Here is a 25,495-nt window from a genome sequence, read left to right as displayed (position 1 = left end):
TTTAGATTATTTTACATTACATTACATAAGTCTAATACACTTTTTTAATCTAGGAATTTAGCACATACAATTTTTGTATGGTTTTTCCACATACTTTTTTTCCAAGTACAATTTTATGTTTAGTATTATCAGAATAGTTGTTGCATCCTTCCATCTGTGCCTTGATTCCATCCCTTCCTGCCTTTTCAGAAAATTTACATTTTTATCACTTACCTGTGTCTTCAACTTCATTCTCTCCATCAAATCATCCCTATAGAATTTGAGCTTTCTCAAGCTTTATATCTCTGGTCTCTCCCTTTTCTTTCATAACCAAGTTCGTGACAGCATTGACTGAGAGTTGCTGTCTTCATTGCCATATCTCCCCATTGTCTTTGAAGTAGCTCTTGCTAAAGTCACAAATGACTTATATGTTGTCAAGTAAAGTGGTTGATTTTCAGTCTCCATCTTACCTGATCTCTCTTCATTTTGAAACGTCCTTTTTCCTTGGCTTCCTTGGCATCAGGTCTGGTTTTCTTTTTACGTGTCTGGCCTCTCATACTTAGTCTTCTTTGTTGATCCCTTTTCTTTTACCAGACCTTTAAGTTATTGGAGTTCTCAAGTCTTGGTCCCTTGCCTCTGCCCTTCTTTTTTCAACTTATTTTAGGTATTCTCTTCCAAATCCATGGTTTTCATTTTTTCATTCATATGCTAATAAGTAGGGTCACTTTGTAACTTCTGCCCGGATCTCTCTTGAGGGCCAAATACTTGCTTTCTCCATGTCTGCGCTTATATGGCTTTTACCCCTCAAGTTTATCATGTCTAAAACTGAATTTGTGACCTTTCTTTATTCTAAGAAGGAGAGCTATTGGACAGTTTTAAGCAGGGGAGTATGTGATGTGATTTACATTTTTTAAAGCTCTCTCTGATTGCCGGGTGGAGAATGGATTGTGGGAATTGGTAAAAGTGAAGCATCAAGGCCATTTAGAAAAGTATTGCAGTAGCCTCCTAAAAAGATGATGGTGGTTTGGAGTAGGGTACAGTGGTATAGGTGGTGAGAAGTCATTGAGTATGAGATATATTTTGAAAGTAGCATTAACAGGATTTACTGTGAAATATGAAGGAAAGAGAGGAATCAGGATGACTCCGAAGTTTTTGTCTTGAGCAACTTGATGGATGATGGTGTCATTAAATATGATGGAGCAGACTGAGAGAAGCAGGATTGTGAGGGGTCAATCGAGAGTTCTGTTTTGGCTGTGTTAAGCTTGAGATGCCTGTTTGACCTCCAAGTAGAGGATATAGGGAGGCAGTCTTCATATATAAATCAAACTCAAGGGAGAGGTGGAGGCTCAGGATATAAAGTTTGGAATTCTTAGCATACAGATGGTATTTAAAGTCACTGAATTAGGTGAGATCACCAAGAAAGATTAAATAGAAATAGCGGCAGAAGACTATAACTCTTGAAGGTGAGAAGGAAAGGAGAAGCAAGTGAGGAAGGTCAGTAAAATAGGAGGAAAAGCAGGGATGCTTGGTTTCACAAAGGCCAAGAGAAGAAATTGTTCCAAGGAGGGAGAGCTCACCTTGTCAGATGTGCCTGAGAACTTGAGTAAAATAAGGTTTTAAAATGGTGAACTCTGTACTGCTATTACTGCAGTACTGTAGTTATCATTGTCGGTATAGTAGGCTTTTGTGGGGTGGCCTAGAGACTTACTAACTATATGTAACATGGGAAACGATATTCAGAATTTCAAATCACAAACTGACATAAAAATTTAGAATTTTGAAATGCAGCCTAGTTTTTAATAGCCTGTATACTTTTTTTTTTTTTTTTTGCGGTACGTGGGCCTCTCACTGTTGCGGCCTCTACCGTTGCGGAGCACAGGTTCCGGACGCGCAGGCCCAGCGGCCATGGCTCACGGGCCCAGCCGCTCTGCGGCATGTGGGATCCTCCCGGACCGGGGCACGAACCCGTGTCCCCTGCATCGGCAGGCAGACTCTCAACCACTGCGCCACCAGGGAAGCCCCAGCCTGTATACTTTTTAAGGTTCATTTTGTTTATTCTCCCTGAGCTATTTTTAAGACCATCTTTTTTAAAAAAAGCCTTTAGTGTCTTTGAACCCCCAGATCATTAGACTGTTACCAGAATCTATACTGGGCAAACTTGTAGAACACATAAAATTATGTTCACTTAAATATGTAAATATGATTTCTTACTATTGAACTCAACCTTCCCTGCCTGTCATTGTTTTTTCATTAATATTTTTTAAACTAAAAAACACTGCATACACATGATAAAATCAAATAGTATACAAGGGAGACAAAAATCTCTTTTCTCCCTAGATCCTTGATTCTCTAGTCTCTCCCCAGAGGTATCATCTGTTAGTTTCTGGTGTATCTTGCCAGAATTAGAATTCGCATATACATGCATATAGGTGTATGTTAACTTTATTTTTAAACGAATTAGAGTAGAACATAAAGTATTCTTTCTGCACCTGCCCTTTTTTCCTCTTTTTTTTCTTTTTACTGAAAATATATTCTGGGAACTGTTCTATATTAGCGCATTTAGATTGATCTGATTCTTCTTAATGGCTGAAAGTATTGCATTGTATGGATGTACACTAATTTACCAGCCACACAAATTAAAAAAAAAAAATTTATTGGTGTATAGTTGATTCACAATGATGTGTTAGTTTCAGGTGTACAGCAAGGTGCCAGCCACACAATTGATAGATATTTAAATTGTCTCTGGTCTTTTACTCTTTAAAAGCATTGTGCAATGCATAGTGATAAATATTGCCAACTTACCCTTTAGTATCTGTGTTTTCTGGTTTTTTTGTTTTTTTTTTTTTGCCGTACGTGGGCTTCTCACTGTTGTGGCCTCTCCTGTTGCGGAGCACAGGCTCCAGACGCGCAGGCTCAGTGGCCATCGCTCACGGGCCTAGCCGCTCTGCAGCATGTGGGATCTTCCCGGACCGGGGCATGAACCCGTGTCCCCTGCATTGGCAGGCGGACTCTGAACCATTGCGCCACTGGGGAGGCCCATAGTATCTGTGTTTTTAAATTTTTCTTTAAGTTACAGAATTAAAAAACTCACACTTATAGTTTATCTCTTTATGTTACTCAGCTTTCCCATCCAGCTAGTCTTTAAGTCCTTGTGCTTTATCCCCAAATAATATTCTTAGCTAAGCACTTTTATAAACATTTATTCATAACCTAATGAGGAGTAGGTAATGTTATCGTCCCCTTTTCATGGAGAAAGAAGCTGAGACCCAGAGGATAAGACATTGTCCAAGGCCATATAGCTAGCAAGGGACAGAGCCAGGATTTGGATACAGGATTTGGATACAGCAGGATGGTTCCAAAGTCCATGCTTTTAACCACTGTGCCATCCTCGTCTCTGTTGCCTGTCTTTCCCAGTTCTGCTGTAGTTCAGGCCTTCAGTGCCTCAAATAGGACTATATTAATACAGGTATCCCCTGCTTTTACAAAGTTTGCTTTATGCCACTTCATTTCTTTCTTTCTTTCTTTTTTTTTTTTGTTGGTACGCGGGCTTCTCACTGTTGTGGCCTCTCCCGTTGCGGAGCACAGGCTCAGTGGCCATGGCTCACAGGCCCAGCCGCTCCGCCGCATGTGGGATCTTCCCGGACCGGGGCACGAACCCACGTCCCCTGCATCGGCAGGTGGACTCTCAACCACTGCACCACCAGGGAAGCCCACGCCACTTCATTTTTAAGAGAGTATCTGTTTTCACTAACTGAAAGAAATCTGAAGAGGGTTTTCACTTTTATAAAAAAAAGGTGAAAAGCAAAACTTGGTTCAGCATTTGTTTTGCAGCTAGCTGTTATAGAGGCAGGGTGCACCCCAAGCAGCATGAGTGGCCTTGCCAAGCTCCTTCCCTGGGAACTGTACTCATCATCTCAGCATCGAGCCGTATAGCTTTGCACTGTGTTTGCGAGCATCTGTGCTTTTTCAGGGTTTATTTTGTGCATCGGTTAGCACAAAGGTAATTAAGGTAATTGCTTCTGTGCATTACACCATTTCGACTTAGGAAATGTTTCATTAGGAACACTCTACTTTAGAATAACAGGGGAAACCTGTAATGTTTTTGTCATTCTCAGTCTTCCTATTTCATTCTATATACGGAAACAAGATTAATCTCCCCAAAGCATAACTATTATTGCTTCCAAGATCAGAATCCTTAGTGGCTTCCTGTTGCATTTAGAATTCAGCTCGATCTAATACTCTTCCTTTTTATATATGCTATACTGTCAGTGAACTTGCTCCAAGCTTTATCTAAAGTGTGATCATTGAGTTTGTCTATAAGACTAGATAGTGAAATTAGAAGTAATTAAGCCAAAAAAAAAATGAGGTAGATAGTCATTGGAGTTGAAAGGTACTTTTTGAAAAAGTTGTTTCCCTTTTTACCCACAGTAGTTCTTGCTATATGGTTTCATCAGCAAACTGTCAACTCAGTTAATTTGAATCAGATGTGTAATTGATCAAACCAAAGCCAACCGCAAGTATCTGGGTGTCACATAAAATAAATTCCTTAAAACACACACAAACACACAAACTTGATGCAGGAATATGAATTTTATAATGTGAACTGTGTACCTTAGAAACAGGTAATGTATTTAGCTTTAATAACGTGCATATAAAAAGAAAACACTGAGAAAACCATTCAGGGAGAGAAATAACTTCTTAAAGCTACATCAAAATCTTTTCAATTATGATTTTAAGTCCAAAACTGATCTGTGCACTTATAGAAAAAATGCTTCAATGTAAATGTTCTTGTGAAATGTTATCTTTTGAAATTTTTGTTTCTGAGTAAAGAATAGTTGTTATTTCCAGGGGCTTCCCTGGTGGCGCAGTGGTTGAGAGTCCGCCTGCCAATACAGGGGACATGGGTTTGTGCCCTGGTCTGGGAAGATCCCCCATGCCGCGGAGCAGCTAGGCCCTTGAGCCATGGCTGCTGAGCCTGTGCGTCTGGAGCCTGTGCTCCGCAATGGGAGAGGCCACAACAGTGAGAGGCCCGTGTACCACAAAAAAAAAAAAAAAGAATAGCTGTTATTTCTGAATATAATGCTTCATGCAAATGTCTTACTAGAAATCATGTGTACTTTGGCTGTATTCATATCTGGCATCTTTTAGTTTTGCATTTAAGATGTTCTTATTGGCTCCTCTGCTTTTTACATAACAGGATTATTATCAGTTTCTCAGGATAGCTTGTTTCTAAATATTGGACTTTTAAAAACAGTTCTTAAAAATATCTGGTATTAAAATTTTGTTATTTAGTGAATGTTTTGTTGCTTTTTGCCAGATTTAGTCCAACACAAGTTCTCATTGCCTTTGGTCAAGTCTAGGTATTTTTTTAGGAAGACACTGCAATTGCCAACAGAAAATGGCTACCTGAGAGAAGGCAAAGTGAGTTCATATAGAACAGCTGTGTCTTCACTTTCAAAACGGATCACTTTTCTAGTCTTAATCAAGGAACAGAATGCATAGTAAAAGTAATAAATGACATTTCTGAATACGTTCATTTAACTATTAGAATTTGTGGATTTCCTTCTCTCTAGTTTCTCAGTTTCACTTGCAGAAAGAGCGTGGACTCTGTACCTCTAAAGAGCTACCCATCTTTGGTGCTCCTTAAAGGAGGGAGGTTGCAAAATTTTAGATCAGTAGGCTTTGCCAAAATGTATTGATTTAAAAATCTATTTTTCATATTTAATCTCCTACATCTATACTCACCCAGTATATAGTCTTTTTTTTTTCTCTGTCTCTCAGGGATGTTTTTGGGGAGAGGGGTTATTCTCTGGAAACTCAAGTTATAGAGTACAAGAAATCCAGGAACAAGAAAAGATCAAATAATGTAGTCTGGCTCTTTGAGTGAATTATTACTATAAATTTTTATTTCAGTATAATTAAGATTCAAATACATAGTTGTTAGTAAAGAAACTGATTGGGTTATTTTCTAGGGTTGTAGGATATATTCTATAGGCTTTTTTTGTTTGCTTGTTAATGAAGTTCTGCTTGAGATAAAAAGGAAGGAGGCAATATTGAATTAAGAAAAACAGATCCTTTGGCTGTGGTTTACATTTCAAGACAGGCACACATTAACACAACATTGTGAATCAACTATACTTCAGTTAAAAAATAAAGAAGACAGGCACATCGACACAGGTAACATAGAGCGCAAATGCAGACTTTTTCTTTTAATCTTAAATGTGGAAAACAACCTATAAGGAGTAAAAAAAAAAGTTTTAAGATTGACTTTTTATTTTTCCCTTTTCCCCTCTTCTAAAATTCCTTAGAATCATAAAATTGAAAAAGACATTGGAAGTCATCTTGCCTTATCTTCTACCCAGTGTGGGAATCCTTTCCACAATACCTCTAATCTTTTTAACCTCTATTTTAAAGAGGTCTACTTATTTTGACCTCTTAAATTAATGGGCTGCCTATTTGTGGAGAGAGCTGTCAGATTATTTGTTGGCTCTAATTGTTGCCTTAAATTCAGCTGCAACTTTATGAGTTTCTCCCAGTTGTGTCTTCTGCTAGAATATGGAATATGTTTATTCCTTCTTCCATTTAACTACCCTTTGAAAACAATTGTAACATTCTGGGTTAAATTCTTTTAATTTTTTAACTTGGAGTCCCTCAATTCACAAGTCTGTGAATAGTCTTCAGAGGATTATATCGTATGTAAAATTGTGAGCATATATGTGCATTTTTCTGGGAAGAGAGCCAATAATTCTTATTAGTCTCAATAGAACCTGATTCCCTACCAAAGTTAATATACCAGACCTGGGATGGACCTGGTAATCTGCTTTTTTTGTTTTTGTTTTTATATTTTTTAATAAGCTTGCAACGAGCCGTCTAGTCAGCATCTCAGGAACCATTGCACTGGGTAAGTTCTAAGATTCTTAGAGCATTTTTGATTCCACTGAAAATTGTAGAATTTTTAGAGCTTTAGAGACCATCTAGTATACATATAGTTTGTGGTGTGCTTATAGTTAATTCTTCCTATCAAAAGATGAAACTGGTCCCAAAGGGTGGGGTTTTTATTTAAAACTTCATTTCAAAGTCTTGGCAGCCATTCATAAACATTAGGAATGTGATGGCGCTATTTTAAGTCAGGAGTATTCCTAGAATTTTTGTTTGTTAGTCCCTATTTAATATTTTAATCTAACATAGGTTTATGAATTATAATACTTTTTGATTAATTTTTAATCTGTAAAATTTTTAGCCTCTTGCGTTTTTACTATTTCTAAGGAAGGATAGTATAACTTAGAATTCAGTCATTTATGAACAGTGGTTTCAGTATCACATCTGCCTTTTGGAACAGTTTGAGCCTGATACAACTCCTCCTGTGCTCTCTCCCTCCCCCAAAGACAAAACTACTCACCCTACAAGGCTGTTTTTTCAGTAAAGTCATACTTTAATAACTAATGATATAAACCAAAATGACAAAGAATATCTTAAGGTTTGAAGATGTCTCTCAGTGTGCTGTGATTACTTCATTTTTATAGGAGGAAAGAAGTCTGTGATAGGCTATGACTTACTATGGTTTTTATTCCTTTTTTAAAAAATATTTATTTGGTTGCACCAGGTCTTAGTTGTGGCTTACGGGCTCCTTAGTTGTGGCACATGGGCTCCTTAGTTGAGGCTTGTCAGCTCCTTAGCTGCGGCTTGCCAGCTCCTTAGTCGTAGCACACAGGCTCCTTAGTTGTAGCATGCAAACTCTTAGTTGTGGCATGCATGTGGGATCTAGTTCCCTGACCAGGGATCGAACCTGGGGCCCCTGCATTGGGAGCGTGGAGTCCTATCCACTGTGCCACCAGGGAAGTCCCAGGTTTTTATTCTTAATTAAGTGGCAGTATAATGATACCGTTGGCTCTTTGTATCCGCGGGTTCCATATTCATGGATTCAGCCAACCTCGGATCAAAAATATTTGGGGAAAATAAAAGTTCCAAATAGCAAAAATTGAATTTGCTGCACTCCAGCAGCTATTTACAGATCATTTACATTGTATTTACAACTACTTACATAGCATTTACATTGTATTAGGTATTATAAGTAATCTAGAGAGGATTTAAAGTATACTGGAGAATGTGCGAGTAGGTTGTGTGGAAACACTTAGCTATGTTATAGAAGAAGGGACTTGAGCATCCTAGGATTTTGGTATCCTCGGGGGTCCTGGAAACAATCCCCAGTGGATACCAAGGGATGACTGTATAATGGAGAATAATACCAGAATCCTGGGAGAGGAGAGCAACTTCTTTAGGGAGTTGGGAGAGTGTACCTTTGGTTGAGAATTACTGCCATAGTATTCATTCATTCATTCATTTAATAAGTATTTATCAAGTGCCTCTGTCAGACATACTTTTTCAGGTGCCAAATTGAATTGTGACTATGAGCATTATTGTGAGTGGTTAAGAGTGATTTGGAACCAAACTGCATGGGTTTGAATCCCAGAGTTTTTACTTGCTTACTTAGCGAAGTGACCTTGGTCAAATTACTTAATCTCTCTATGTCTTAGTTTTCTCATCTGTAAATTGGGGATCATAATTTTATCTAAGAGTTGTGGTGAGGATTTAAATGAGTTCTTGGAACAGTATTTTTATTAAGGAATGCAGCTGTTTTCACACACATAAACATACATATATATAATGCCATGACTAATTAAGCCATAACAGTACAATATTGTACTGTAATTCATATTTTGGTTTGTATTAATTTATACACCACTTTGTTTCAAAAAGGATTTGAGACAGAACCGAAGCCTCCTGAGGAATACTCTATACCCGAGCAGCACAGAAGAACTCAGATATGGGTTCAGATCTTATTTTGAAAGGCAAAGGCAGAAATTTAAAAATGAGTGTATATAAGTGCTAGGAATAGATACTCAATAAATGTTATTTCTCTTATGTTTAAAAGAAAGTCATTCACTTAACAAGTTGGTCACTGCCAGCGCAAAGTGTGCCATGGTGCATGTAGACATAGTTCTGTGAGTACATTGGGCAGCAAAGTGCAGCCTGGATTTTAGTCCCAATTTAGCCACTTGGCATGGAGCTCTCGTGCAGTAAGCAGTCTGTACAACTGTGCAGTGATTCTGAATACAGTGTTAATTTGCTTCTCTTTTGAAATTCTTTATAGATACTGAATTGTATAATGCAGTAGGACCATATCACCTAAACCAGAATTCTTAGATCATGTTCTCTATCAATAGTTCTAATTGTTAAAATATTCATAATTGTTTCAGATATATCATTTTGAATGCAATCTGCCCCATATCAACATAGTCAGGTTTTTTTCCTCTGCATTTTGGTTTTTATTTATTTAATTTTTCATACTTTTTACTTTGAGGTATTGTAGATTTATAATGCAATTGTAAGAAATAATACAGAGAGATTCATACACCCTTCATCCAGTTTCCCAGATGATATCTTGTTACTACTGCACAGTAACACAATCAGGAAATTGACATTGATACCATCAACTTACTTTACTCAGATTTCATTAGTTTTACGTGCATTAATTTGTGTGTGTGTCTGTGCATGTGTTTGTATTGAGTTCTGTGTAATTTTATCACATGTATAGATTTGCATGGCCACCTAGACAAGATATGGAACAGACCCATTTACAAGGGCCCCTCATGTGCCCTTGTTTAGGCATAGCCACCTCCCCCTGGCAAGCCCCTGGGAACCACTAATCTGTTCTCCGTCTCTATAATTTTGTGATTTCAATAATGTTATATAAGTGGAATCATGTAACCTTTTGACATTGGCTTTCTTTATTCAGCATAATTCCCTTGAGAGCCATTCAAGTTATTGCCCCCATCAATTGTTAGTTCATTGGTAACTGAGTAGTCTGCCATGGTATGGATGAACCACAGTTCATTTACCCATTCTGATTCATTGGAAGGTTGTTGCCAGGTTTTGGCTATTATGAATGAACTTTCTATGAACATTTATTTATTTATTTATCTTTTTAAAAAAATTAATTTATTTTTGGGTGTGTTGTGTCTTCGTTGCTGCACGTGGTCTTTCTCTAGTTGCAGTGAGCGGGGGCTACTCTTTGTTGCGGTGCGTAGGCTTCTCATTGCTGTGGCTTCTCTTGTTGTGGAGCATGGGCTGTATGCATGTGGGCTCAGTAGTTGTGGCGCACGGGCTTAGGTGCTCTGCGGCATGTGGGATCTTCCTGGACCAGGGCTCGAACCTGTGTCCCCTGCATTGGCAGGCGGATTCTTAACCACTGCGCCACCAGGGAAGTCCCTCTATGAACATTTACGTACAAGGTTTTGTGTAAGCATAAATTTCTTTTTTCCCCCAGTTGGCTTGGTGTTGAATTTTATCAAATGCTTTTTCTGCATTTATTGAGATGATTGAATAGTTTTTCTCTTTATTCTGTTTTTGTGGTGAATTATACTGATTTTTGAACGTTATAACAGCCTCACAATTTTGGAACAAATTTCACTTGGCCATGATGTATTATTCTTTTTATGTAACTTTGATTTGATAATATTTTGTTTAGAATTTCTGTGCCTGTGTTTATAAAGGATGTTGACCTGTAATGATCTTTAATGTCTTTATCAGACTTTGCTATCAGGGTTCTACTAGTTTCATAAATGAGTTTCTCTATTCTCTGAAAGAATTTGTGTCTTCTTTAAATGTTTGGAGTGAAGCCATCTTAAATTTTTTACATAATACTTAAATTTATATTTTCTATCAGTATCTGTATTAATCACTTTCTGGATCTTTCTTCTGAACAAGACAAGGACTTTACCATTCACCTGGTTTCCCTTCTCCAGCCCTTGTTCTTACCCTCATAATTACTCCTGTCGGTATCACTGAGATTACGGTTTTGAATGTTAGTAAGCTTTTGTGTTTTGTTTTGTTTTGCAGTCAGCACTTATTTAAACTTACTTTACTGATTTCTCTGCTTACTCTTTTCTTATACCTTGATTATTATTCTTGGATTATTTTTTTAAATTCCAGGTGTATATCTTTGAGTAATTCGTTCACTAGAACTCTGAGGGAAGCAAAAATTTTGTGTCCTTGTACATTCAAAAATGTCTTGGGAATTCCCTGGCCGTCCACTGATTAGGACTGTGCACGTCCACTGCAGGGGGCACAGATTTGATCCCTGGTCGGGGAACTAAGATCCTGCAAGCCATGTAGCACAGCCAAAAAAAAAAATTCTTAATTTCACTCCCACAATTGACTGAGAGTTTGAGTAGATACAGAATTCTAGGTTTTAAAGTATATCTAGTTGTCCCAGGGCCATCTGTTGAAGACTGTGCTTTCCCCGTTGAGTAATCTTGTCACCCTTGTCAAAAATCAATTGACCATAAGTCTATTCTATGGGGTATATGTATATGTATAGCTGATTCACTTTGTTTTAAAGCAGAAGCTAACACACCATTGTAAAGCAATTATACTCCAATAAAGATGTTAAAAAAAATCAATTGACCATAGATACGTGGGTTTACTTGTAGACCCTTCAATTTCTGTCCCATTAATATACATGTCTATCCTTATGTCAGGACTACAGTTTTGAATACTATATCTTTTTAGTAAGTTTTGACACCAGGAAATGTGAGTCTTCCAATTTAGTTCTTTTTCAAGATTGTTTTGGTTTTCTGGTTTCCTTGTGTTTCTGTATGAAGTTTCAGATTAGCTTGTCCGTTTCTACAAAAAAGGCAGGTGGCATTTTCATAGTAGTTGCTCAATCCCCTTTTATATCTTAACTTCTTAAAATGCTTCCCACCTCTTTTTCCTTCTATACCATATTCTGGTGCATTTCTTGGCTCCATTTTTTAGATTACTAATTTAATTTGTTCTTTATTTTTTTCAGTCCTTAATTAGTTTTTTAATTTAAATGATCAAAATTTAACTTCTAAGAGTTCCAATTTATTTCTTTTAAAATAAATGTATTATCATCTTGCATATCTCAGGGCGGTAATTGTACCTAGTCTAAGGTTTTATTCTATTTAATTTGTCAACTCTCTTTCTTTGGGTACGAGTTCTGCTTGTCACATTAATAACTTTTTCATGTTTGGGTCTTGGTTTTGTGCTCATTCACCTTTATTTGAGAGCCCTTGTTAGCCTTCCTGTGAATGTTACATATGTTTATTGCAGCAGGTCTCCACTGACTGTGGGTAGAGATGGAATGTGCAATGAGATAGAGCGTACCAATTGCCAGACTTCTTTAGTGTCTGTCCCCTCTTTTTCCTGGGATTTAATATCCACCCAGGGCTCTGTCCTGTCTTTCTGATCCAAGGGTTTATACTCATTGTTCCTACCTGGGGAGTGACACCTTTCTTGTTTGATGCCACTGTTCCCATCTAGGAGCAAATTATGTACCTCTATTCTATAATGCTTGAACCAAAATGGTAAATGGTGGGAGAGGTTGACCTGCTTTGTAACTTCCATGCCACTCCCTAACCAGTTATGCTGTAAATTCTATAAATTATTTCAGTTCTTTCTGCTGTCTTCCACCTCTGGGCTTAGTTTACTCTGAGGGCTGTTCAGATCACTTGCAGTAGCCCTCTACTCTGGGTGTATAGCACTGTGGTTTCCTTCTTTAAGCTGATTCTGTCAGCCTTACATCTTTCAGTGATTGACTAAGACCAATTTTTTGCTTTCTTTTGATTATAGTTTTTTTGGGGTTTTTTTTTGTTTTTTTTTTTTTTGCGGTACACGGGCCTCTCACTGTTGTGGCCTGTCCCGTTGCGGAGCACAGGCTCTGGACGTGCAGGCTCAGCGGCCATGGCTCACGGGACCAGCCGCTCCGCGGCATGTAGGATCTTCCTGAACCGGGGCACGAACCCGCGTCCCCTGCATCGGCAGGCGGACTCTCAACCACTGCGCCACCAGGGAAGCCCTAGGTGTTTTTTTTTTTAAAATGGCTTTTGTGTTACTTGTGGGGCTTTGGGGAGAGGGGAGCTTGCTTGCAGTGTGCTCAGCCTACCATCTTGACTGTCAATGACTATGTCATATTTATAGTGAAATAAAAAGGAAAAATTGAAAAGCTAGCAAAAAATAAAATATTGATGAAATGATTGAAAAAATTATGGTTTTTGTTTTGAAGAGTATAAGCAATCACAAATGAACATTGGCATTCAAATATATAAAAATTAAAGCTTCAAGAACAAATATAGTTTTCAGGAATATATTTACATGAAATTGGAGAGGCATATGTATGCTATGTTGCTGGTTTCTCTTGTTTTCTGCTCTTTGGCTGAAGGAAGAAAATATGGATTCTGAACTTAGTGCCTACTTTGGGTGAATAACCTCTGTAGAGTCAACATTAGCCTGTGCCTGTGACAGACTTATGTTGGTTGCTGAGAGAAAAGCAGGCCAAAGATGTCTGACAGAGCTCTGAGAAAACATCAAAAAGGATTTTTGATTACAACTTTGGTTCAATAATTTTCAGTATTACTCCCTCACTGTTATCTAAATTTGTTTTATATTTTTCCATTATAAAACAATATGTCTTAGAATTTTTGGATAATATAAAAGGGGTGATAATCCTCAACCTGAATCATAACCACTGTTAATACTTTGGTATGTTTCTTTATAGTATTTTCTTATCATAGCTTCAAAAAAAAATTAAAGTAATATGGTATTGTTTTTTTTTTCCAGTCCAAAAGTAATGCCTACTCAATGAGAAAGCTTGGAAAATAAACACCAGCACTAAGGAGAAAAAACCAAAATCACTCATAATAACTGCCCAAAGATAACCACAATTAAAATTTGATGTATATCCTGCCTGTATTTTTCATGAATATATACTTTTTTCTTTGTTGATATGGTATCATGCACTGCTACTATTTTGTACCTTGCACCTTTCATTTGCAATATATTGTGAATGTTTTCTCATGTTAGTAAATATTCTTGTATGTACTTTTTTTAGTGGTACATAGAATATGAATATATTTAAATATGTTTATTTAGCATACTTAACCATCTCCCTATCATTGGACACTGAAAGTGTTTCTAATTTTTTACTATTATAAATAATATCGTAGTGTGTATCTTTGTCCATACATCTTTCCATGCATCTATGATTATTTCTTTAGGAATAAATTCCTAGAAGTGGAATAGCTGGGTCAAAGGGTATGTACATTTTAATGCTTTTGATACATAAAAATGTCAAATTTTAAGCTAATCACTTGTTATATTCTGTCTTGTATTGCTATCTAATTGTTTTATGTGTTTGTCTTGTCTCCCTAATTAGAATATAAACTTCTTGAGGGCAAGGGAAGTTTCTTATACATCTTATGTATCCTTTGATAGTGTGATTGACAATGTTGGACTTATGAGTGATCAACAAATATTGTATTGATTTAAAGCTGTGCTTCTCCAGTCTTTGGATGTCATAAACCTATAAATTTAAATATATGTATATTTTGGGGATACATATAGGCTTGCAAGTTTTTTATTTTTCCGAGAAAGAATATTAAAAAACAAAATCAAGTACCATTTTCTATCTTCTTCATCTCTTAAAATAAAAGAATATTTAATAAAAAGTTTCTAATTTCTGAAAAAAGGACAGACTTTTAAATGGAACATTTTAGCATTTTTAAAAACTCATTGCCTTGTCCATATTTTTCTCATTTTGTGTTGGACTGGTGAATCTTCACCTTAGCCCACCAGTGGTCTGTAGACCAGCATTTGGGAACTACTGATTTAAAAGACTTGGAGGATTAATAGATAAACCTGTTTGCAACTCTTTTGCAAAATAATTCTTTCCCTTGCTCACGAGTCTGTCTCCACCACAATATTAAGTATACATGTGCAGGTAATGCTATTTCATTACACTGAATTTATGTATCTCTATGTACAAGTGCTCTAGTAAACAGACCAGACCTTGCTGATGAACATCTCAGATATTTCCAATTGCCAAAACCAAAAACTATATGCTTTCCAAGGAATTTGAGACAGGTTAAGTGTGGTATAGTAGAAAGAAGGCAGGTGTTAGAGTCAAACTGCCCAGGCTTGACTCCTGGCTTTGGCATTAAGTCACTTAATTTTTTTTAGCTTCCTTACTTGTAAAATTAAGATGATAATATCTTCCTCAAAGTGTTTTTATAGCCCCTGTTATAGCAATTACTTCACTGTAATGTAATTATTAGTTTAGGCATCTGCCTTCCTCACATGAGTTCTTGAGGCTAGGAGTCATAGCCTCCTTTGGCTACCGTGGAGCCTAGCAGGGCTCAAGGCATAGCAGGTGCTTAATGAAATGACTATTGAATCCATACAGGGTTGTTGTGAGGATCAAATGAGATAACACTTGTAGAAGCTGTTTTAAACTTTAAATTCTATACCAGTGTTAATTGTTTTTATTGCTTGTAAGAGCTGTCTTTGGGAGCTATCAAACCTTTGGGAAGAGACAAAATTATTCCATTTAACACTTCTACCATGCTTTGCACTTTTCTTCTATGTTATAAGAAAACAAGTTTTAATTGGGGTTAATGTGCAGTTAATTTGCTTCCTGTGAAGGCAGAGGAATTTCCTTTTTTTTCTCCCCCCACAGTGGAAGTGTCACGATATTAAATGTTTGTTTTATTTGGTTGCTACCACACAATTTTAATTATAGCAAGATCAGCTTATTTCATATTTAAAGAATGGTGCCCATTGCTTTATCCTCTTAACCATATAACTGATAAAAGAATACCAACCCTGGAAGAGAACAGGAGCCTACGTTATGCCAAAATAATTTTAGTCAGAGCTCTCTTTTTAACATTCACTGACTTGTAAAAATGTCATCGTTTCTAATCTGTTTATAAAGCTCCTGGTGAATTTTTGCCACAAGATGGCATTGGTGATTATTGAATGCATGTCTGTTGAACCAGAATTCTGAAAAATGGTGCACACAATTGTTCTTATTCTTTTGGGGATGAGTTGAAAACCTTCATCACTGCTTATGTATTAATTAAATTTTGTTTTGACTTCCGAAACAGGGTTAAATGCTACTTTACATCACTTCTTTCTGTATTCAAGTATTGTTTTGTTTCCTGTTTTTCTGTCTTTATAACTACAGTTACTATGTATTATTTGCCATGTGTTGTATGTGTCTGACTTATTGCTGATAATTGTGGTAACAGGTAAGAAGAAAATACGATGGGACCCAGTTAGGAGGCGCTTCATTCAGTCCTGTCCCATCATAAGGATCCCTAACAGGTTTTTGAGAGGTGGGTGATAACTAGCAAGAGAACTGTGCTTCGTATGGGTTAAAGGGAACTTTGAATGAATTTTCTAAACTCAAAACTCTGGTTTTAAAAAATTGTCTAAACAGCTAAAATTGGATGAAAGAAAATCTAGAATTTAATTTTAAACCTGTGTTTCATAGTGACCACTGTTGGAATTGTAATTATAAGTTTTAGGAAGTTAGAATCACTTAATGTGTATTAGGTCGTAGAAATAAATCATCTCATTGATGTCAGTATTATTCCACTGTAAACATATTAAAAAGAACTTTGAATAATTTATAAAATATGGGGTATGGGAAATAATTTTCTAAATATGATTTTAAGAAAGAAATAAAATTTATGTGACTATAAAACTAAAAACCTCTTATGTCAGAAACCATAAATAAAAAGATAAAAGGGGGAAATATTTGTAACAAATGGTTAATATCATGAATATATAAAGAGCTCTTATAAATCAATAGTTTAAAAGCAAATACCCACTAGAAAAATAGGTAAAAGAACATGAATAATCAATTTGTAAAAAAGAAAGCTCAATAAATATGAACAAATGTTTATTTTCACTATTGTTATAAACATAATTAAAATAATAAGGTTATCATTTTTACCTATTAGATTGGCAAGACTAAAAATAAGAATACTCAGTGTTGCAAGGGTATGGGGAAATGAAGCTCATATATTGAAGGAAGTGTAAATTTGACACAGCCTTTCTGGATTTAATTTGGCAATATGTATCAAAAGCCTTGAAAATGTTCACATCCTTTGACCTAGTAATTCTTACTTTTAGAAATGTTTCATTCTTTCTATTTTTACTTCTTCTAGTAAAACATACTCCCTACTGAAAAAAGAAAATCTCAGAAGAGGGTTGAAAACTCTGGTTCATACTGTTTTTCTAGATATAATAAATTGTCAGACAAGCGTTTTTATTGTTATAGTTTAGACCTTATTATTTATAAGCCAGTGTATCTAATTTTTTTTTTTTTTTTTTTTTTTGTGGTACGCGGGCCTCTCACTGTTGTGGCCTCTCCCGTTGCGGAGCACAGGCTCCGGATGCGCAGGCTCAGGGGCCATGGCTCACGGGCCCAGCCGCTCCACGGCATGTAGGATCCTCCCGGACCGGGGCACGAACCCATGTCCCCTGCATCGGCAGGCGGACTCTCAACCACTGCGCCACCAGGGAAGGCCCCCAGTGTATCTAATTTTGACTGAAGAGATTATTTAAAAAAAAAACAAAAAGACTAGAAAAAAGACCTGCAGCAGCTAAAGATGTTTCTATATCTAGTGCCTAACCTATTTTTAGTGGCCAAGGTCCAGATCATGAAAAAAAAAAAATCTAGCCTAAATGGGTCAAGATAACATACTTAGGGTGCTATGCTACCTTTTATTTTGTTTTATTTTATCATTTGGCCGCGCCGTGTGGCTTGTGGGATCTTAGTTCCCTGACCAGGGATTGAACCCGGGCCATGGAAGTGAAGAGACCAAGTACTAACCACTGGACCGCCATGGAATTCCTGCTATGCTACCTTTTAGCATAAATAATTTTATTGATAGAAACTAATAGGTAATTTTAGTGTTATGTGACCAAAAAAACCATTGTGCACACGTAGCCAAGCAGTACATCTAATTTGATAAAATTTTTCTTTTTTCTATTTAAAAATTAGAATACTAATTTTTTGATTTACAATGAGAAGGCTAACTTGGGGGCTGACTAAATTTAAGTATAATTAAGAAATTGTTTAATTAGGATGTAAAATTCAATATAATATCAGTTTTATACAAATATAAACATAAAAAACAAAGGAAATAGTGAAATAACATTATATTTGGATGGTGGGATTTTATTTTCTTTATATTCTCTGTTTTTCAATATTTTAATCATGGAAAAAAGAGATTAGCACAGGTAAGTTTCATATCTTTGGTTATTTTCGTAAGCCCTAAATTGCCTCAAAAAATTTCTGAGGAAGATGGTCTCTGACAGTGCTGAGAAGAGTGAGGCGGGAGTAAACTCAGCATTAGCAACAGCAAGATCACCAGTGACCGCTTCTAAATCAGTGGCCTTGTCTTAGTCCTCACCTTCTTTGACCTGTTTGTAGTGTTTGATCTGTTGACCACCTGTACCTTCTTAACGTTTTCTCTTCTTTTGGGTTATACTTTGCTGTACAATCTGAGATGTTTTCTTCCTGCCTCTTTGATTGTTCATTCTGTTTCCTTTACTGGCTTCTTTCTTCCTACTCACTAGAGATGGGTATTGCTCCAACGTTCTGTCCTCTCCATTATCTCCTTTGGTTATCTCATCAGATTTCACAGACTTAACTAACCTCGTTCGTTCGTTTGTTCATGCTTTCATTCTTTCAGTATTTTTTGATTGCCTCCTGTGTAACAGGCTTTGTGCTAGTTCAATCATCTAGATTATAGAGAATCAAGTAAAGAAACAATTACAGAATAATTTGAGTGTAATTCTTTGTGATAAGTGTCCTGACGAGTTAGTGTGATATGGGAGCACACAGAAGAGGTACCTGACTCAGCATGTGGGAAGGACAGGGGAAGATAAGTAGCCATCAGGATGACTTCTCAGAAGAGATGTATTGAGTAGTCTGAGTATGTGTTAACAGGGGAAGGTTGGAACATCTCAAACAAGGACCAAAACAAGGACCAAACAGCTTAAATAAAGGCAGTTAGGCAAAACAGAGCACGGTCTTTCAGAGAACTGTAGGAAGTTTGGCAGAGTGGGAAAGAGTGTCGAAAGAAGAAGCTGGAGAGGGCCCATATCAAGTGGAGCACCACCCAAGGGGAGTTTTCAGGATCAGTTTATTTAATTAATGAAGAGATTTAATTGGAAGACCAGTTAGGGTTATTAGAGTTATCAAGGTGAGAAATGATAAGAGGCTGCAACTAAGGTAGTTATATTTAGTAGGAATAGAGAGTAGCTAATTGATTTGAAATATAAGGAAGTGGAATTAGATGAGACTTGATGACCAATTCAAGAGGAGGAGGGAAAAGTCAAGAAAGCTTCCAGCTTTCTGTGTGGACCATTTTCTCTTTACCAGGTATTATATAGATGGATGGAAGAGCAGATTGAGAGAAAAGATGATAAATTCAGTTTAATCTCCCCAAGCCAATAATATCATATCCTTGAACACTCAGTCTATGAGTTATTTCTAGAGAAACCTCCTTGGAAGGCTTGTCTCTTTGTTTTGATTGCACCCTCTGTGTATCTGCCTGTATCATAACACTTACCACACTGAATTATAGTCATTTGTTTACTTGTTCCTGCCTGCCATAGACTGTAAGCTCTGTAAGGGCAGGGACAGTGGGACAGTGCCTTTCATTTCTTTATCTCCAGTTTGTAGCTCAGTGCATGTAGTAGGTATATCATATGTATTTGAGTTGAACTGAATTATTTGTAAGGCTGCTGTCAGGGAATAGGATGGGACTAAAATTTTAGTACATTCTCAACTTCTCTCTGGTGGTGGTGACAGTAAACTAATAAGTTGCTGAGAATACGAAAATGCTACTTAGTGTTTCCTTAGATTTTTAAAACAACTTATCTATACTTTTGATATTGCCACTTTTTCAAGCCTTTCGTTTTGGGACTCCTACTACACATTATTTCTTTTGATTCTGATTAAACAGTTTCATAGGGCTCATTTTCTGTCGCTAGATTCCTTCACTAGATCCTGCATATTCTCTAAAAGATGTTGCTACCCATTATAAGTGGTGTGAAAACAGTATCAGTGTAGTGAAAACAGTGTGTTTTCATTACAAAATGATAGACCGATTACACCCATTTACCCTCCCATACTTCTCACTTATTACTGAAAATGACAAAGCAGACCTACAAAAAAGAATGAATCATAACTATATTGAAAAACAGAAAAGGGAGGCTTTGACGCCAGATTACCTATGTCTGAATCCAGGCTCTGCCATTTACCAACTGTGTGACTTTAGACAAGTTGCTTATTCTTTTTTTTTTTTGCCTCAGTTTCCTCATCTGTAAAATTAGGATGATGATAATAGTATCAACCTCCTAAGTTTGTTGTATCAAGAGAGGTAATATGTGCAAAGCACTAAGAAGAGTTTTTACATTTAGCCAATTTTTTTTTTCCATAATTGAAAACATTTATTTATCAGAAACAAAGTCAGCGTAACAAGCCAAATTAATTGCCTTAACTCTAGCTTGTCAACTAGCTAAAGACCAGGATAACAAATATTTATACTGACAGTCTGTTTAGCCAACGTTGACTTAATGTTAGCTGCTGTCATTCTTGCTATTGTTATAATACCAGCAAATTTGAGGAATTTCAGGGTAACAGAAAGCAGTTGGAATTCTAGTGATTGAGAAACCAGAACAGAATAAAATGCAACCCCAAATAGGTACTCCTGCTGCACGCTGGAAATCAGATAATTTCCTAAAGAGCTCCTTTCCTGAAACTCAAGCCTAGAATCAGCAAGTGTAGGAGGAGGGAGCAGGTAGGGGTAAGATGGAACAGCAGGGCAAGTAATTAAGGGACTGCCTTCAGAACTGTTATTTCTCCTACTTCTCTCCCTCCCTCCCTGGCAATGGCATTAGTTCTAAGATAAAGCTCTAAGAACAGTTCTTCAAGCAAAGTAGGGGATTTGTTTAGGGGAGGGTTGAACAGGCAGTGCTTTCATGGACTGGGATTGGAAAGAGTGTGCGCACAAAGCAGAGCTTTAGGTAATGGACCTCCACAATAGATTGGATGAGGAGGGTGGAATAGGGGGAGGAGAAGAAAGCAAACTCCACCAAGGACTGATGTACATTAAACGACCATGCTAGCAAAATGCAGCCTTCCTTATTTTAGAAAAACTGCTTTTTCTCCACTTCTAAAGAGAAACCTGTCTGTGAATGTACCACTTACCTGAAGACACCCATAATCAAACACATCTCCCATTTGGAGGTTTGGAGACAGAGTAATACAACTGTGGAGGAAATTCATTATCTCTTAGAATACTAATCAATGTAGTCCTTCACTTATTAATATGAATCAGTGATCAAGGCTTACCAGACATTTTAGGGAAACTAAAACTTGTTCTGATCACAGCAGGTTTCCTCAGAGTCAAGAGAGAATTGGGTCCACAAATAAAAAGACAACTGCCATGCAAAAAAAAGGAATGGTTAAGGAATTAGTTCCATATTGAAACTTGCTGAAATAAAGATGCAGTTGGAGGATTAAATAATACACAGGCTTAAGACCAATTTTTACAAAAATAAAGTAGAGGAAATTTACAGACCGTAAAGCAAGAGGACAAAAAGAGAAAGTACATGAGGAAAATTATACTTTGAGGATAGATCTAAGTGATCCAGTATCCATTTTATAATGTTACATAAGGAAAGACAGTGGAAAAGAGAAAATAAAGAAATAAAGAATATTTCCCTATGCTGAAGAAAGACTCTCGAGTTTTCAAGTATAAAGGGCCCACCAAGGAACAAGCTAGAAAAATATAAAAGCAAAAAGCATCTATCTGTACATTACTGAACTACTTATGATTCCAGAGATAGAAAACAGGCTACATAGAAAGACTCAAGACTGAGATTTCTCACCTGCAACATAGTTTGCTAGAAGATAAGTGCCTTCAGTGTTCTGAGGGAAAATTATTTTGAACACAGAACTGTACCCAGCCTCACTAATATTTAAATGTCTAAATGGAGGTCAAAATAAATAAGAACTCTGAAAGTTTATGAACACACCCTTTTTGAGAAAATTACTTGAAGAGGTGTTCCCAGTAAAATGAAAAACAAATCCAAGAAAGAGGAAGGTTTGGGCATAAGAAGCAGTAGTGTATAAAAAAAGCAGAAAAACTTAAGAGTTGTGTCTAAATACAGGGACTGTGAAGCCTGGTATAATTGATAAGAAAAGTTTTCTAAATATATAGAAGAATAATGTAAATCTAGTATATGTGTATGTATGTGTATGTATATATATATATAACATTCTGTAACTAACATTTTAGATGATTTAAACAAACTGGGGATAGGAAGAAAGTAAAACTCTGCTAAGGATCTTATAATTTTTCATTTTAGAATTTCTAGGTGTAATATATGCTTATTAAAATTCAAATAATATGGAAATATATAGGGTGAAAAATGAATGTCCTTATCTCAAGCATATATAACAAATTTGTATAAATCAATAAGAAAAAGACATCTCAGTACAAGAATGTATAAAAGGCTTGAGCAGCCACTTCCCAAAAGGATCAATCCAGTTGGCCAACAAGCGTGAGAATGTGCTCAACCTCACTAGATGCATGTTAAAACCACAGTGAGCTAGGTCTACAAACTCACAGGAATTGCTAAACTAAAAAGAATGATGATACTAATACTAAATATTTTGTAACCAGTTTGGCCTTTATCTGGTAAAGATTTCCATACATTATGACTCAGAAATTCCATTTCTACATTTATAGCCAACAAATATGGGCCCCTGTACACCTGAAAACATGTACAAAAATGTTTATAGCAGCATTAAGAGCCACCGATCTAAACAACCCAAATGTCCATTCACGCAACATAGACTGGATAAATTGTGGTATATATTCATACAAAGAAATACTATTTGGCAATGGAAATGAACAGACTACCTCTAACCCCAGCAATGTGGATGAATCTCAGAAACATGATTTTGAATGAAAGATCCCATAAAGGAAACATACTATACCATTCTATACAAATACACTTCAAAACTAGGCCCAAATAAACAATATTGTTTAGGGATGCATACTTAGGTATAATAAAGCTATTAAAAGAAAGCAGGTTTTATGATTGCCATAAAAATGAGGAAATAGGTTTCCTCTGGAAGTGAAGGAGGTGGGTTGGAGAGGGTTGTGATCAAAAGGGGCAGGTAAGAGGGCATCTGTGTGCTGGCAGTATTCTATGTTTTGACCTGGATGATGACAACATGTTACTTTTCTGATAATTTGTTAAACTATACATTTATAATTATGTTCCTATACATGTGTTGTATTTCACAATGAAAGAGGTTAAATTAAAAAAGCAAGGTCCCATTTCACATCTTTACTCCTCACCTTATTCCCTTATCCAGAAGTAACCACTGTTAATAGCCAAAGTTCTTTCCAGACGTGGTTTACTCTGTTGTTAGAGAAATACCAATTTATGGGTTTTTAAAAAATATTAGGGGTAATACTATGTAGATCTCTCTAGGGAAAAAGGAAAGGAAAAAAGAAAGCTTGATTATTTCAGTAAAATTAGAAAAGTGGGAAAATGAAATCATAAGAAAGAATGGTTAAAAATATATATATATATATGATGGCAGGGATAAATCTAAATAAAAATAAAGATCAAATTGGGTTTATCTGTGGAATGTATTTAGTACTTTAAAAGGTTAAAAGAAACAGTTTGATTTTTCCGTTATCAAAAGCATTTAATAAAATTTGATACTCAGTGTGTTCATTTTATTAAAATGCATCAAGCTATACTCTTATGATATATGTACTTTTCTATACATATATTTTAATAAAGACTTTATTTTAAACCATTCCTGGTTAAGAAAAAAATTTGCATCCAGAAATGAAAGAAATTTTATTTTACTGATAGACTATCTACAAGAAACCAATAGCAAATATCATGTATAATAGTGAAACATTACCAGTATCGTCATTAAAAATGTAAAAAACAAGACAAAAATGCCCATTATCATCTCCACTATTCAACCTTGTTCTGGAGGTTTCAGCCAATACAATGAAGAAAAAATTAAAAGGTACATATATTGGAAAGAAATAACTGAAAGTTGTCTTTAATAACAGGATGATATGATTGTCTGATGTAAAATTCAAGATAATTAACTAATGATAACTAATATTAGAGTTTAGAAAATTGGCTGGATAAAATTTAAACTTGCAAAGATAAATTACTTTCCTGTATATTAACAACAAGAAATTAAAAAATAAAAGAGATATCTATTCACAATTATATAGAAAATTATGAGGTACTTAGGAATAAAAAACAAGAAGAAAACAATGAAACTATACTGATGATATCAAAAAGATGAGGATAAATGGCTAGAGACTATATTTCTTCATGGGTCATCTCAAGTAAAATCCTCAAGGGACGTGCTTAAAATTTAGTTTTAAATTTTAGTCTGACATAATTTCAGACTTACAGAGAAGTTACAAGAATGGTAAAAAAATTGTCCTGTATTCACCCAGGTCCCCCAGATGTTAACATTTGATCACATTTGCTTTATCCTGCTCCCTCTCTCTCTCCTGTCCTCTTCCCTTTCTCCCCTCGCTATCTGTAATACATATGCATATACATATTGTTTTTCTGTTTGAACCACTTGAGATTAAGCTGCAGACACTATGCTCCTTTACCCCTAAATATTTTGGTGTTTGTTCCTGGAAAACAGATATTCTCTTATGTAACTGCAGAGCAAGTACCAAAATTGGGAAATTAACACTATTAACACTATAAATAATGGATTAAATTAACATTATTATCAGATTTACAGACCTCATTTCAGATTTTGCCAATTATTCCAATAATGTCCTTTATAGTAAAATAAAGTCCCAGAATCATGTGTTGCATTCAGTTCTCATGTATCTTTAGCCTTAATATTTTTGAACAGTAGGGACTTAGTCATATTGTAGAATTTCTTTTAGTTTGGGCTTGTCTTGTGTTTTTTCATGTTTACGTTCAACTTATACATTTTTGGCTGGAATACTACGGAAGTAATGCTGTGTTCATTTCACTGCACATGATGTTGATTTGTCCCTTTACTGGTGATGTTAACTTTGATCACCTGGATAAGATGGTGTCTGCCCAAGGGGCCTCTTACAGATTTTAACAAACTGATTCTAAAACCTAATGCAAGAGTAAATAGGGGAAAATAGCTAAGAAGTTTTTGTAAAAGAGTAACAAAGGGGAATTTGTCCTACTAGATGTTGATAGATACTTCAGAGCTTTCGTAATTAAAACGGTGTGGTAATGGTACAGGAATCAATAAATAAACAGTGGGACTGAACAGAGCCCAGAAGCCCAGGCTGATATGTAGTGACAGCTGTCTCCAGTATGCTTTGCTCAGCACTTGAAACTAACTCATGGTAACACCAAAGTCTGTCAAAGCAAGTTTCTTTTACTGCTGCCAACTTAGACTTAAGATGACTCTGCCCTAAGAAGCCAGATCTTTATATATGAATCTCATACAGTGTATGGAGTCTCTGTGGCAGGAGATGCTTACATAACCAAGAATATTGTGTGCTGCTGTGGATGGATGGCCTTTGCCTGAGCAGCTTGGACTCTGGGAGTGGTAAAACGGTCTACGTACCAGTCA

At 36.2% G+C, this 25,495-nt stretch overlaps 1 protein-coding gene across 2 annotated transcripts in view; it reads left to right on the top strand.

Moving 5' to 3' along the window:
* The window catches only part of KLHDC10 (kelch domain containing 10), a 55,278-nt gene that overhangs the window by 12,078 nt on the left and 17,705 nt on the right, over nt 1–25,495 (top strand). The window contains exon 2 of one of the 2 annotated variants that reach the window (XM_082661862.1): nt 16,086–16,172. The exons of the other annotated variant lie outside the window; for it this stretch is intronic. Coding sequence (XP_082517988.1) covers nt 16,086–16,172 — 87 coding nt within the window. The remainder of the gene's footprint in view (nt 1–16,085; nt 16,173–25,495) is intronic. 2 annotated transcript variants of the gene reach the window in all.

This window comes from Grampus griseus (genome assembly GCF_964374135.1).
Source record: "Grampus griseus genome assembly, chromosome: 9".
Lineage (NCBI taxonomy): Eukaryota > Metazoa > Chordata > Mammalia > Artiodactyla > Delphinidae > Grampus > Grampus griseus.
This window is presented reverse-complemented; position numbering and strand designations above follow the sequence as displayed.